A 14,734-nucleotide genomic window follows, 5' to 3' on the forward strand; every position below is an offset into this window, starting at 1 on the left:
AATAGTCACTGTTAAGTACATGTTTATTCTGAATACAGTTTTGTGTAGATCGTTGATTTCACCATGGACTTGAAATCGCACGTATTTCAAGAAAATAAATGAGGGGAAAAAACTAAACTAAGATGTAAGACTGAAAAATTACAATCTATTATCAAAAATCAAAAACAGTATTATCAATATTTTACACTGACTTGAGTGAAACGATTCAAAAACGAACGTGGTAATCCTTTACGACCACCACCTTCACGTAATGGATTTTGACAAGCAAATAAACGTGTTGTATATGAATTAATTTTGAATGTATTATTCAATTCAGGTATGAAAACTTCACCACGATGATCTAGACATGCATTTAATGATTCTAATACAGATTGAGATGCTAAATTCATCTGTAAAGATTAAGCAAACAGATAGATATATACATATTAATTAAAAGTATTTAAAAAAATGACTTCATACAACAAGAAAATGATATTCAGTGAATAAAGACGATTCGTGGGAAAAAATGCTTCTTCTCAATCAGTTTTTTTTCATTATTTACCACACAGTATAGATGAATCTGATCTAAATTGGTGAAGTAAATGCTAGTTCAATCAAAGTTCTTTTATTCCTGTCCAATTGACTAACGTACGGCCATGTTGGTAGATGCAGACTACTTGGTTGGGGTCAGCATGACTATCGTAGCCAATAATTAGAGACTCTAGGTGACATGGCCCATAAATGATTACAATGATACAGGTGTATATACTCGTTATCTTCGTTTAAAACGTGAAATTAAAATTGCTCAATACCTTTATTTCTACGAATTAATTCTTTCTCCCTGTATTATTATCCTAATATGCAATCTTTATATATATTAATAGCATCGAAGTGACTACTTTTATGAATTCGGTGTTCATTCTGTTGTGATAATGAGGTGTGGCAACTTGGAACAATGCATATATGTGCCTGGTCCTACGTTGTAGCTGACTGACTGACAACACAGCATATCAAGTTGATTTAAATTATCCACCGTATTTCATTAAATATACAACATAGTTTATGAGTTCATCATTGATGTTCATTGTAATCAACTTGTTCAAGTCTAGTGTTTTCACTTCACAGAATTATGTATAATTACTTTGTCTATGTTGGTTATCGAAACAGACCAACATATAAGAATGAGTAAGCCAACTCGTTTTGAAATTTCATTCGTTTTATTGCGGCTATAGGAGTTTAATGTTTATCTATTTATTTTCACGTCATTCTGTTTTAATGCAACCTTCACAACTACATATTCTATTACTACTACATAGCATAACCGGCATCAATATTGGATGTGGTATCAAATAATTCTTTTCTCTTTGAATTCAACAATTGTACATCCCTCTAATAAATATTTACATTCGTTTTATTTATTAATTAATACATCTGATTACTTTATTTAATGATTTAATAGAAAAAACACTGAAGAAATGGTAACTCATGGATGCAAGACTGGAACCCATGGTCTTCTGGCTCGCACGCGAACGCTTAACCTCTAGACCACTGAGCCGGCATCCAACGTTATTAATACCTTGCTTTAACTAATCCACGATAGCGGATCGGTATAAGCTTGGCTTGTGTCACCTCAAGGTTAACTGTAGAGGTCAAATGGATGTATAATTGGCTAATTTTAAGACACCAGGTTAAAGGAGAAATGTTAAGCACTGAATATAAGATTGTGGTTAGAATTCTGATTGGTGAATTTAGCTCTTTATATTGATTAACGTCTCAAGACAAGAGTTAGGCATTCACAAATATTTTCAGAAATTTCTCAATTATTATCTAGCCAATCACGTGACAGGTATATTTTGTTATTGATAGTATTAGTACTTCGAGAGTTGAGTAGTATCAATGGGACTTACAAAAAATGACATAAAATTGAGTGCATGACACTGTACTTGATAACTGAACTAAATCAGATAATCCTACTAATCAGTGTTGGAATTTCGAATATCATTATAGCGAAGTATTTATGTGTTTAATTCGTAGGCATTGAACAGTAAACAACGTCCATTGTGAGGTTGATTCTCCTAACCTATTTACGATATGATGGTTTTATCTAAGGAATTCAGTAGACTTTAAGGTCTATACTATAAGATAATTAGGTAAAATAATCAGTGATAAATTAATGTGCATACTATCTTCTTAATCGAAATAACATTAAAAAAGCATTGTATGTACTTCATCTAATATAATCCAGTGACCTTCACATAGACCTTGTAAAAATGGACCAGATTTCCATGCAAAGACACCAGCTTCAGCACCTTCCACTGGTAGATCACACCCGAACAAGTCACTAACTTCCTGAATTAAAATAAGATACAGTGTAATGAGATTCATTGGGGAGGAAACAGACAACAAAGTAAATAATGCAGAAGTAAACACAAATATTTAAAGTTTCAAAATAGATAATATCCATTCTATAGACTAAAAATTATACCGCTTCGAATTACATAGATTGTTTTGTGCATATCAAACAAGGAAAACTAAAATCTCCCCCATGGTTCACAACAAGAATATGGTATAACTTCACAGACTAACACCGTGCTTTATTCAAAACTAAATTTAAGTCAGATAGCATTCATGTATTTTATAGTATGATTGGGTTGGTCGGTGAAATTAACAAGCATATGCTTAACAACCACTGAGAAGAAACATAATATTGGTAGTAAACATTATGCAACACATCATAGGGATCTCTCTCATATTAAAACTGTTATAACAGTATAATAATTACGAAAAATGAAACTAGTGGGACCACTTTTCAGATTATTAACATCATTAATTCTATTGTATAACTAATACATAACTGTACTATTGCATATCTATATTCGTTTTATTATAAGTTTTCAAAGAACCTATTTACTGTTACTGTACGTCTTACTATTACTTAATCATTTCTAATTAATAAAAAAGTATGCTGTGAGTGGCAGAGAGCAAGCATTTCAACTATATCATTGTATGTTATTACTTATTTTATTTTACTTAAACACACAAACATTGATAGAAGGAGGCACCAAATCTATATGCTCCACATAAATCGTTTGATATTTGTGAGTACTGGGATATTGTCCGGGTGCTCAAACAGAAGCAGGTGGTTTTCTTAGGATGCCAATCCCTGAGCGTTTGACCTAAAGGTCTAATCAAGAAGACAGTGGAGCAATGTTAGGAGATGCAGTCCCATGGTAGCCGGTGACCAACAATAGGTTCATACGCCATTGGTTTCCTTAGAATCCGAGAGCCCATGTGCACCATTGTATGAGTTTTGAGTAATGATTGTATCGAATAAAATAAAGAGTTAATCTGTTTCTTAATTCAGTCTTCCGATTGCCTATTGAGTCAGAAGGAGCTCGACGACCAATAAATCGTGAGGTAATAGTTGTTGTTCATTGATTGATGTATAAGTTGATGCTTCAAGGGTTACCAGGTAAACTAGAACTACAGGTGAATGAATCAATAAGCGAAATTTTGATCGGGTAATACAACGTGCAATATCGATCAGTGCTTTTACGACAGTGAAAACAAGAAATAGAAAGATAAGCACAATACCAACAACAAATTAGCTTAAACTACTTACAGTTGCTTCGGATAAATTTATGCGTATCACTTTATGACCAGATGCCTTAGCTAAAGCTAAGACAAGAGTAGTTTTACCAACACCTGGACTACCTTCTAGAAGGAGAGCTCTAGCAGGCAATTGCATAGCTCTAAGTAAACGTTTTAAATTGGATGCAGGCGTGGGAGCGTCAAAAATAAAGTTGGTATTTGTTAGGGAATCTATCAATGGACCTAAGATAAACGAAATAACAGTATAGTAACAATATTATTATTACTATTCGAAAGTTTTCACAAAAAAATTAATATTGACTATCAATGATTAAAAGGAAGGAGATTGCAACAGACACGTAGGACACTTAGAAGATACTTTAAATTACCGCTGACATAAACATCTGCATAGCTAATCAACAGATGTTACAATACAGTAGTAAATATGGGAAGCTTTAGTGCAAAAAAGAATATTTATCGACTTCATTAGGAATGTATCGAAAAGAACGTGAACGTTTAGTCCATAAACATCTATATAGACGCATGAGAGATAACCTGTTGCTCTCAGCGGTCGGCTTTCAATCAGTGGATAACAGGTTTGAATTCGTTGGTAGCTACCAACTTGACGTGACGATAAACACTGCATATTGTGATGACTCAATTTATTATATTGGCTGAAATATTTGTTCCTTTGGGACGTATCTTACCAAGCACGTCAGTTGGAGAACGGCAAGACCAAAACAGCAACTCGAGATCCAATGGAGTAGTCTTACTGCTGACAGTAAGATGTTTTCTTAAGATAACTAATATCTCCAACGATGTTATCTGGTTCAGGAAAGAAAGCAAAGGATGATCAAAACAAACATGGAACTAAATCATGAATTCATTGGCTATTGGAGTAAGTCATGTAGGTAGATGTAGACCACCTAATTGAAGTCCACGTGACCATCGTAACGAATGATTAAATACTTTTCGGTAACATGGATCAGAATCGTTTGCAATAGAGCAGGTGCACTAACTGTTCTTATTTCCTCAAAACCTGGGTCCCGAAATCTCTTTATAATTTCTTTTTCTACGACTGATCTTTCTTAATACTACTACTGATACTGTTACTACTTCTATTATTCTGGGATTTGTCTTCGATTAATTCTACCTCTATGGGCTAATGTGGTAATAGCAACTTCAACTGATGCTATATGTGTGTAAAATTCTATTTCACATATGACTAACTAAAGCCATTGGTTTCAATTCTAAGCTCTATTGAATAACGTCAGTTAGTTGACAAGTATAACAGCAAAACGAACAAACTGAATTCTATCATCGACTGAGATGAAATGATGTTTCAAATTCAGTGTATCTAATCGACGATAAAGAAAGTGACAGAGTAAATAGATTGCTTAAAAAGTTAAAACAACCGTAGAATATACAAACATAAGAGTCATAATACACTGGTTACGATATAAAATTAACATACCTGTCGATATGAAAAACGGTTCACAACCAAATAATTCATTGTTTTTCTTTAATACAAATTTTTCATTCAATTCACTGGAAAAACTAGCGTACATATCATTACTAGAATTTGGAATTGATAGTTGAATTCGTTTAAATAAAATATCATTATCAATTGAATATAATTGATCGATTAAGTAATGTATCGCTGTCGATTGGAAATTATTATCGTCTAATTGTTCTACAAATGAAAACAAACCAATACAACATGGATATTATTCTTCATATAACATAAGAAAATATGTGTTGACCCCCCTTCCTCACAAAATTGGATCATACAATTGTGAATATGACCAAAATGTTTGGGATCTACTTTTAAAAGAGAGTCATAATAACTATTTTCATGTAGTATATGGTATTTATTAAACCAACCCGAAGGATGTCAAGATGTAATATATATATGTATCAAGTTCAATAATTAAACGGAAGATTAGCGTGAACCAAACTAAAACAAACACAAAGTATGTCTTACACAGGAGTACGTGTAATTTCATAGAAGGTATTTTAAGGAATGATCCGTAAATATATTAAATTGACTGTATAAAACAACTCACTGACAGACTAGAAAATTTAGAACAACATATATAAGCGAACAATATTGTTTTCGATTAGATCCTCATCAGGCTTTACTCTAATATACAGTATGGGAATATTTCAAATTTTGAAGACTAGAAAATGTGGAAAATATGAGAATAACAAATTTTGTCTAGTGACAAAATAATAATAAACCTAAACACAAAGCGCTTGAGGCATTAGTCACTGTCGAAATGCGTGTAATAATCGATGTTACAGGGTTGAAACTACACATTACTGCAAGGGTCACAATGGACAATTTTTAATGGCGAAATATATTTGATCAAATACTGTTCTTTTTAACAGAATAACAATTTTATAATACTAATTTAGTAATGAAGCGAGTTACTAAGATGATTACTATTTGTTTAGAGCACCAAGTTATAAGATTAGTTGTATTTCCCTCCCAATACCCTGATACGATCGAGGGTGAGGAGAGTCCTCTCTCCCTCTCGAAATGCTCTCACGTGGTCAAGCTTATACAGACACTTTCATGGAAGTCCTATTCACTACCTTCCCTTATCCGTGTTTTTACGAAATTAAGTGGACGAAATACGAATGGCTAATGCTCTAACCGGGTTGGTGGACATGGGAGATACATATAGGGGAGAATCGGAAAACCAAAACTCGCAACTACTGATGCATATCGGATACAGGATCCTGAGAAAATAAATGGTGTATGAACTTATTGTTGGTCACTGGTTACCGTAGGACTGAATCTAACAACGTTACTACACTGTCTTGTGGATTAGACCTTTGGGCCAAAGGTTTGGGGTATAACCCCTAAGAAAACCCGTCTCGGTTTGGGCGCACCTTCAGTATTCCAGCTTCACTCATATCGAATGATTTTTGTAGTGCACATGTGTTTGGTGCATTCTTGTACCAATGTTTACGTAAATACATAAGATTAGTGAGCTCACCATATTTATAGTAACACAGATTTAGTTTATATAGTGGAACACTGTGAGGAAGAATCTAATTTTCTTATACACTTGTATTTTCTTACCTTTAATGTCAAGAACTGTATATAAACCGAATGTTTCGATTGTGTAAAAACTGACATTTAAACACACGTCTTCATAAAGTTGAATTTTCGTTAACATTAAAAAAAAGAATAAGTGTTTTTGTTCGGTTCGAAACTTGTCATCTGGATGCACTACAGATCAGTAAGTAGATGATACAAGAGATAAAAGTACTGAGTTCGAGTTTCAATGTGAACATTAACAGGATGCAGAAACATCTAGATGACGAGTCCAAAATAGAACGAAACGCACATTTAGCGTTTTAAGCAATCCACCATTCAATCTGAACAAAAAGCTCATTATTTTGTTTGTTGATTTACACATATAATTTCAAACGAACTAATAAATAATGAGATCCCGCATAGACATTAAGAAAATACACACAAAAAATACAAACATACCATTAAAATTTCTGTTAGGCAAAGTATGGTCAATAGCATCCAAAAATACTAAACATGCACCATGTATACAAGCACTGAATAAATTTAATCTACTAGATAGATTCATTACATTTTGTGTTGTAACAACAGTTTGAATGAAATCAATCCAAACAATTAAATCACGAATAGTTGGCGATGGTCTAGTGAAATAACCAATACAAATTTAATGAAAAGATTACTTAAATAAAACTAACTATACAATAAAAGTAATTTGATGTTATTTAGTAGATCAACTATTAATTCAACTGATTCAGTGATTAAATATAGATTTATGTACATAATCATAGGTTGTATGATTTTGTATGCTGGTAAGTGTTACTTCTACTAGTAGTAGTAATCGACTAGTCAAATCGAAGTAGGTTTAAAGTAGGATGGAGTTGAAACACATATTGTGTCATTGTTCAGTGGTCAGAATCCTTTAACTAACGCTCAAAAACATCTTACATATTCAATAGAAAATCACAATTGATTGATCACTGGGTAGTGATCAATGTCATGCGTGTCTAGTCGAATCCTCTGGGGGGCACCAGTTCCCTAAAGATTACAGGTACACCTTGCTGACGAGTGCCAAGTAGCATGAAACCCGGGTCCAGGGTTTCCTGTTGACTACCTCCAACCACCATCTAATCTCAATAGAAAATCAAATCCTTAAAATATTAGGTTCGAAATCAGTTATAATGAACACCTACAGTGTTTACGAATGAAGGGAAGAGATAGTGGTGTATGGAAATTTAGTTAGTAATAATGAAAATGTCTATTGAACAAAAAAACTTAATGGATTAGATCCCCAGATGAAATATGAAACTAAACTGTTAAGAAATTCTATACTAGAATAAGACAACTATCCAATGCTCCCTTGTATTCAATGATAACCTGACTAAGATCAATCTGTGATGATTAAATCTTACGAACTAAATCACACGCCACAAAATCCTTTCAACCAAAACAGGAAGGATTTACAGCTCATACGCAGTTGTAAGCATGACTGTTGATGAAACACAGTTACAAGATATAAAATTTACCAAAAGTACTGTATAAATGATAAAGACTAGATAAAAAAAATAATGTTAAGGTTAGTTGTAAAGTTTTACACATTCACAGCATTGGTGTTACAAATGGATAAAATCGATGTATTTGTCGGATATAAAAATGTAGTCTTCATGATAAACATTAAAAGCCCCGAATTTAAAACTTTTACAGTAGCGTTACAGACCACTGTGAGTAGGAATTTTTCCAGGAGTAAATGACAATGAGCTAAGTCTCTTACTGGAAGGCTCACTATTGACATTCTAGCCTCATCATATAGCCTCAGACAACTTCTATAGGTCGACTGGAACAATAGAGAAAAGGCGTGAAATGTGAGCAAAAGCTTTACTTTAAGGTTGGTTTGTGGAAAGAAAATCGAAGTATTCAAAAAATCGCATGAGATCTTGGCCTTATGGAACGTCCTGGTGAAAAACTAAATATAGTAATGCTATGCGGTAACTATTCAATTAAAAACGTGAAACGCGATGCGTCATTTTTCCAGAACCGTCTAAGAGGTTTTCATTCAATACTGATTGGACGAAACATCTGGGCTTCGTGAGAATTTGAAGAGGGGTATTTTCGCCCGTCGGCCCACAACATGATCTCAGTTTAAACGTCAGCCTTCTTAACACTTCTAAACTCTAAGAAAAACAGAAAAACGACCACTAGTCGAAAGAATAAAGGTGAAATGAAATCAAATTTATTAGTGTGAGGTTGAAAATTTAGTTAACAAGTCCTGAATCGAATAAAACGAGCGTTCTGAATTCCATTGTTAGACATATATTAAATAAATAGTGACACATTAAAATAGAGTCAACTCTAACAATAAATATCTATTTATTTATTTGAACATATAAATATTGGTATAAAGGGGCACAAGATATATATGCGTTATACAAAACAATGAGAATGGGAAGAGAAAAAGAATGTAAGTTGAGTCCATGGTTCAGCTGGTTAGCGCGTTCAGATATTAACCGAAAGGTTGGTGGTTCAAGCCCACCCAAAGGCGGCTCACACTTTCTTGTTTCGGTCTGGGCACCCGGGCACTATCACAGCCCACACACAAATAGAACGAAATAACACTTTAACAATAAGGACAGAATAATCTTACCTTTGACAAAGTGAACCAATTCCATTTGATTTATATTCATTTTGTGAAACAGCAAACCAGTGAATAAAATTGATCATTTTTTCAGAGAATTGTTTAACAAAATTATCATTACCGGTATTAAAATACAATGGTATTTTCAATTGTAAATTATGCATAACAATTTGTTGACAATCTAATAATGAATTTGATAATTGATTGGATTCATTATAAGATAATGGAATTGTTGATTGTATATAGCCTGAAGTAAATATTGGTGATGGACACCAAATTTCAGTGAAACGATTACGTAATGCCGGTGATAATTCTTTTTTGCCATAATCTCCACCAGGATTCATTGTTGCAATAAAACGAAATTTAGAATGTGCTGTTAATAATTGTGTATATGCTGTTGTTAATGAATCATTATTATTATTATTTACAATAAGAAAATCTTCAGAACATTCAGCCAAGTGTAATTGTCTTTCAGGCTCCAGTAAACTATTCAGACGTTCTAAGACAGCATCATCAGCTAATGAAATTTCATCCAATAGAAATAAATCTCCATTTAACATAGCTGTCACTAATGGACCATTGACCCATTCAAATAAACGACAGTCATTTGTGGACTAGTTTTAAAGAAGAATTTTATACAAAAATGAAGTTAAACTTTTAATGGTGAACTAGTTAAGAGTAAAACAACGAATTTACCAAATAACTATGTACATATGTTCATAAGGACGGAGGAATAAATTATGTAGGAGTTTCAGTGTTTTTAGAATAATTAGATTGGTTGGAGGTTCTAATACTGTTCAAACTAATTCTGTTTCGACTGGCAAATAGTAATAAAAGCCTTGTCAACGACATACTCATTAGCTAAACTTCTGATGTAAAGAAACTAAAAGTTGTTTCGTTGATAATGTATAAAAATACCTTCTCTACTAATGGGCCTGATATCTGCCAGTCAATTTGTAATATACTGGTAGGGAGATCAAGACAGGATCTCACTCAGTTGTTTTTCGATAACTTATATTTCTTGTTAATATGTTTGAGAACTGACTATTATCTAGCAACAGATTTATCCGTTTATAGGAAAATAATTCCGAGACATAAACTATAAAATGAACATAGTAAATTAGACAAACGGTATTTACCCAGTCTCCAACCTGGGATTTTAACCCTTAAAATCTACTCTACTTGACAGTTTTAGTTAGTATTTACACATCAAATCAACCGTTAAATGTTTTCCAACAAAAGATTATAGCAAAAATCCTAAACAACGTAGAAGTAACAAAGACGTATTAATAACACACCCTGACAAAGGTTCAGGAGGAAGTCTGATGGACCGATAAGCTTATTTCGGCAAAACGACAAATTTGTTATCATAATAACATTGAAATGATTAAAAACAACTAAGATCCTCAATATAATGAAAAATTATAGTGATTAATGAGGACATTTTTTGTCCATAGTATTGGATTCACTTATAAAAATTATACTACTTATAAAAATACCGATAATTAAGTAGTGCACTTCATAATAAATCACAACAAATCACAATAGTTTCGATATTAAAGGATTAACATTTTACTAAATATGTAAGATTTTTCATGGAAATAAGAAAAATATATGACTCACTTCTATTTCATTCCCTTCTGAGGAATGTCGAACTGGCCGTAGTTCACCAAGAAAATCAGAAGCTTCAGTGCATTGATGACAATTTAAACAATGCAAACGTTGGTTATGCAACGCAGCAATCAATTGACAAATAGTAGTTTTACCACAACTAAATGAATGAGAGAAAAAAAAGTCAACAATATACAAAACCAGGACTAATAACTTGAATTGCATTTAAATGCGTACAAATCAAATAGTAAACGACATTTATTTATCATTGCAACAATCAATTTTCCAAGATCTCAGTGACCATATTGAAAAAGATATTCTATATAGCTGAAATACATACTAAATTCTCCAAAAAAATATATCTCATCCATGATATCAATGATAGAATGCCACTTCAGCCAATCCATCAGTTTGCTAGCTCTCGATTAGCTTGTTATATAGGTAGAACAAAGTGTGCTTACCAAAACGAATATCCGAAAATTAACAAGCATTTTTATCAAAAAGTAAATGCAAATTAATCGATAATTTAGTTTCATTCAAGCCATGGATTAATCATTGTTAGACCACCACTGTAGACCTGGAAGCACTGGAAGAAAGTTTTGTCTTAGTATTAGACTCCTCAGCAGTACCCAACCACGATCCCGATTACATATATCGTTGCTGAACAGCCTTGTGGACTAGATCTCTAGATCAAAGGCTCAGGGAGTGACCACATAAGAAAACTACTTGCTTCAGTTTGGGCGCCAGGGCAATATTCCAGTACTCACACAGATCGAATGAAGTTTGGCATATATATTTTTGTTGCCTCTTTGTACCAATGTTTATGTAATTAAATAAATAAATAAATCTGTTTAAAATAAGTGTACTGAATTACGTCAGGGTTTGGAAGTCATCCTCTTTTTCCAATTAGGTTCGTGTATGTTCAGAACCAATTTTGTTCAAAATACCTCAGAAAATTCTTACAAAATTCCATACAAAGATTAGAACGGAAATCCTGCCACCAGATTATCAATGAAAACAAAGCTAAACATTGTGTTCGTAAACATATGCATAAAGTTTACCATTCGTTTATATGTTTACTACGTCGTAGTGAACACCATACGTGCCCGAAAATTTCTCTTAACGAGTTAGATAGTTTTATTCAGTGGAAAAGAAGGTTGAACCATGGACAAATTGAGCACATGCTTCAATAGCACATAAACAAATCAAAATTTATGGTCATATCCTCAAAATTTATCCTCAGGGATACCAACAAAAAAACTACAGTCGGTTTAATGTCAGTCTGATATTTGTGCTCAGAAGTGGAATATGCAATCTTTTATTTCACTATAGTTTTAACACGTATTCGACACTTCACTATGTTTCATACATCTCGATTTAATTTCTTCATGTTATTTTCATTCTAATCATATTTTGACTACCGCGTAATTTGATACTTAACAATATTTTCGATTAACTTTTCACATCCATGATGGTCACAGTACAATTTTCTATTTTTACAATAAACTAAGTCAGAAAGTTTATTTATTATTTATTTAAACACATAAACATTGGTACAAGAAGGCACCAAATACATGTGCGCCACACAAATCATTCGATATGTGTGAAGCTGAAATACTGCCCGTGCGCCCAAACCGAAACAGGAGGTTTTCTTAGGGGGTTACACCCAAAGGCTCTGACCCAAAAGTGTAATCCACAAGACAGTGGGGCAGCATTGAGAGATGCAGTCCTACGGTAACCGATGACCAACAATGGGTTCATATATCGTTCGTTTCCTCAGGATCCTGAAGCGAATGTGCATCATTGGTTAGGAATTGTGGTTTACAATTTCTCCCTTAGATGGATCCTCCATGTCCACCAACCCGGTTTCCGCGTCCGTCATCTGCAGTTCGTCCCTTGAATTTCGTAAAAAACCGATGATGAAAGGTAGTGAATAAAACTTCTGTGAGAGTGGCTGTATACACGTGGTCATGTGAGAGCATTTTAAAGAGAGCTGACTTTTCCCACTCTCAGCCGTACCAGGGCATTTACGGAAAAAATAACCATAAATATGATGGTTCTACTTTACTAAATGATATGATTGAGAGTAAAATTTTGTTCGCTGAACTGCCTTTATGCTATATATATGATAACTTACCCTGTTTCACCAACCAATAGAACTGGTTCTTCATATTTTAATGCATTACCGACTAGAACTAATAAACGTCTCATATCTTTTGTCCAGACAATATGATCGAATCCAGTACAACAAACTGTTTCTTTGTTTAGAACAGGTTGTAAAAATTCATATACAACCGGTGATGTACTCTCATTCAAGTCGAATAATCTATACAACGAAATAACAACAAACAATACAGACAAATACAATTAATTAGTCATCAAGTGTATGAAGTGTGAACGGCAATAAATTATAATATAATTGAGAAAGTCAGTCAAACCAATAAATGATATTTGGTTCATAAAACCAATTACTGTTGTAGTCCGAAACATGTTGGTAGGTGAACAACAAAACGATTCCTATATGTAGATGGTTCTACATTAATTAAGACTGATTAATAGTTCATTACATTGCAATCACGAACCGATCAAAGTTAGACAACCATTTAAAACCTGGAAATAATGAACGGCCGTTTCTTCCTAATATGGAACATCTGAATCACACATAATACTTGACGTCACTGAGTTACGAAACAGTAGGATATGCAGCAACACATTCAGGTAGTCATAATATACTGACAGATACTAACCTATTACAATAAATGTTTGTCACCCGATAATACACCATAAAATTTCAGTAGTCTCAGTTGTTTTTATTTCTAGATATGGAAGAAGAATTAAGTATATGGGTAACAATATATGATGTTACATGAGATAACAATGATGACAAGATGATGATTTCCACCCTACCTATAATCTTTACTGTTTCGGAGGTTAATATCGCTTATCATAACATATAGTTAGTAAATCCAAGTAGTTCATGGAGGAAAACGAAGGCAAAACAACGAATCTCACGAATTAATCAGCTCACAACCGACAGTAACATATTTGTTTAAAAATATATACTTACACCAACAGACTGATCACTATAACCAGGCAAACTCCACTTAGAGTATTAAAATGTTATAGCATAAACTATGTTTAAGCTGTGAAAAGTTAAATTACCGTGATTCAGTGACTTTTCGTTTGAAAACACTCTCAATGACATCTGTAACAATTTGAATTTCAGCTGGATTACGTACACGTCCAGCAAGTAATAAATAACCTTGATCAGCTAAATATCCATCCCAGTCGAAAAATATCGTTTGTTCATTTCTTTTATTATCAATTTGACCAGTTACAAGTTTATCACATGTAGCTAAACGGTAACGTTCGGCCCATCGGAATAGATCACGTAGTGTAATGAAACTATCTTTGCCTTGAAACAAATTTGAAGTACATCTAGCTAGCTAGAAATGTTTGGAAAATAGATCAGTTGGTTAAGAAAACTGTGAAATCAAGTAGAAACAACCAATGATTAGATAAAAACACAATGACATAACAGTTTTTCCACTTACAATCATTAGATATATACATAATCTTTTATTACATCATGCAATTTTTTCAAACTACCTAAAACTGTCTTTAAGACAAGTGTTGTGATTCAGTACAGTGACCCGAACGTAGTTTTTATATAGAGGTAAGCACGATAGTATGGTTGCATTATCTAGGCTCTTAAGTCAGTTAGTCAGCAAAAACGTAGGACTTCGTATTTACGTACGTACATCAGATCAAGTTACTATATCACATTAGCACAGAGATGCAGTTGTCGATTCAAATCCCATAGTGGTAGAGGTAGTAAAAGTATAAACAGTAATTGGAAACATTAGGGCTTGAGGATG

At 33.3% G+C, this 14,734-nt stretch overlaps 1 protein-coding gene across 1 annotated transcript in view; it reads right to left on the reverse strand.

Annotated features, from left to right (window-relative positions):
- Window positions 1-14,734, reverse strand: part of MDN1 (AAA ATPase midasin) — a 100,152-nt gene that overhangs the window by 66,631 nt on the left and 18,787 nt on the right. The window contains exons 15-23 of the mRNA XM_051208350.1: window positions 14,019-14,302; window positions 12,994-13,182; window positions 10,869-11,016; window positions 9,255-9,859; window positions 7,079-7,257; window positions 5,045-5,263; window positions 3,602-3,813; window positions 2,206-2,328; window positions 192-389 (exon numbers count right to left, since the gene is read on the reverse strand). Of these exons, the coding sequence (XP_051064681.1) occupies window positions 192-389; window positions 2,206-2,328; window positions 3,602-3,813; window positions 5,045-5,263; window positions 7,079-7,257; window positions 9,255-9,859; window positions 10,869-11,016; window positions 12,994-13,182; window positions 14,019-14,302 (2,157 nt within the window). The remainder of the gene's footprint in view (window positions 1-191; window positions 390-2,205; window positions 2,329-3,601; window positions 3,814-5,044; window positions 5,264-7,078; window positions 7,258-9,254; window positions 9,860-10,868; window positions 11,017-12,993; window positions 13,183-14,018; window positions 14,303-14,734) is intronic.

Source organism: Schistosoma haematobium, chromosome 5 (assembly GCF_000699445.3).
Source record: "Schistosoma haematobium chromosome 5, whole genome shotgun sequence".
Classification (NCBI taxonomy): domain Eukaryota; kingdom Metazoa; phylum Platyhelminthes; class Trematoda; order Strigeidida; family Schistosomatidae; genus Schistosoma; species Schistosoma haematobium.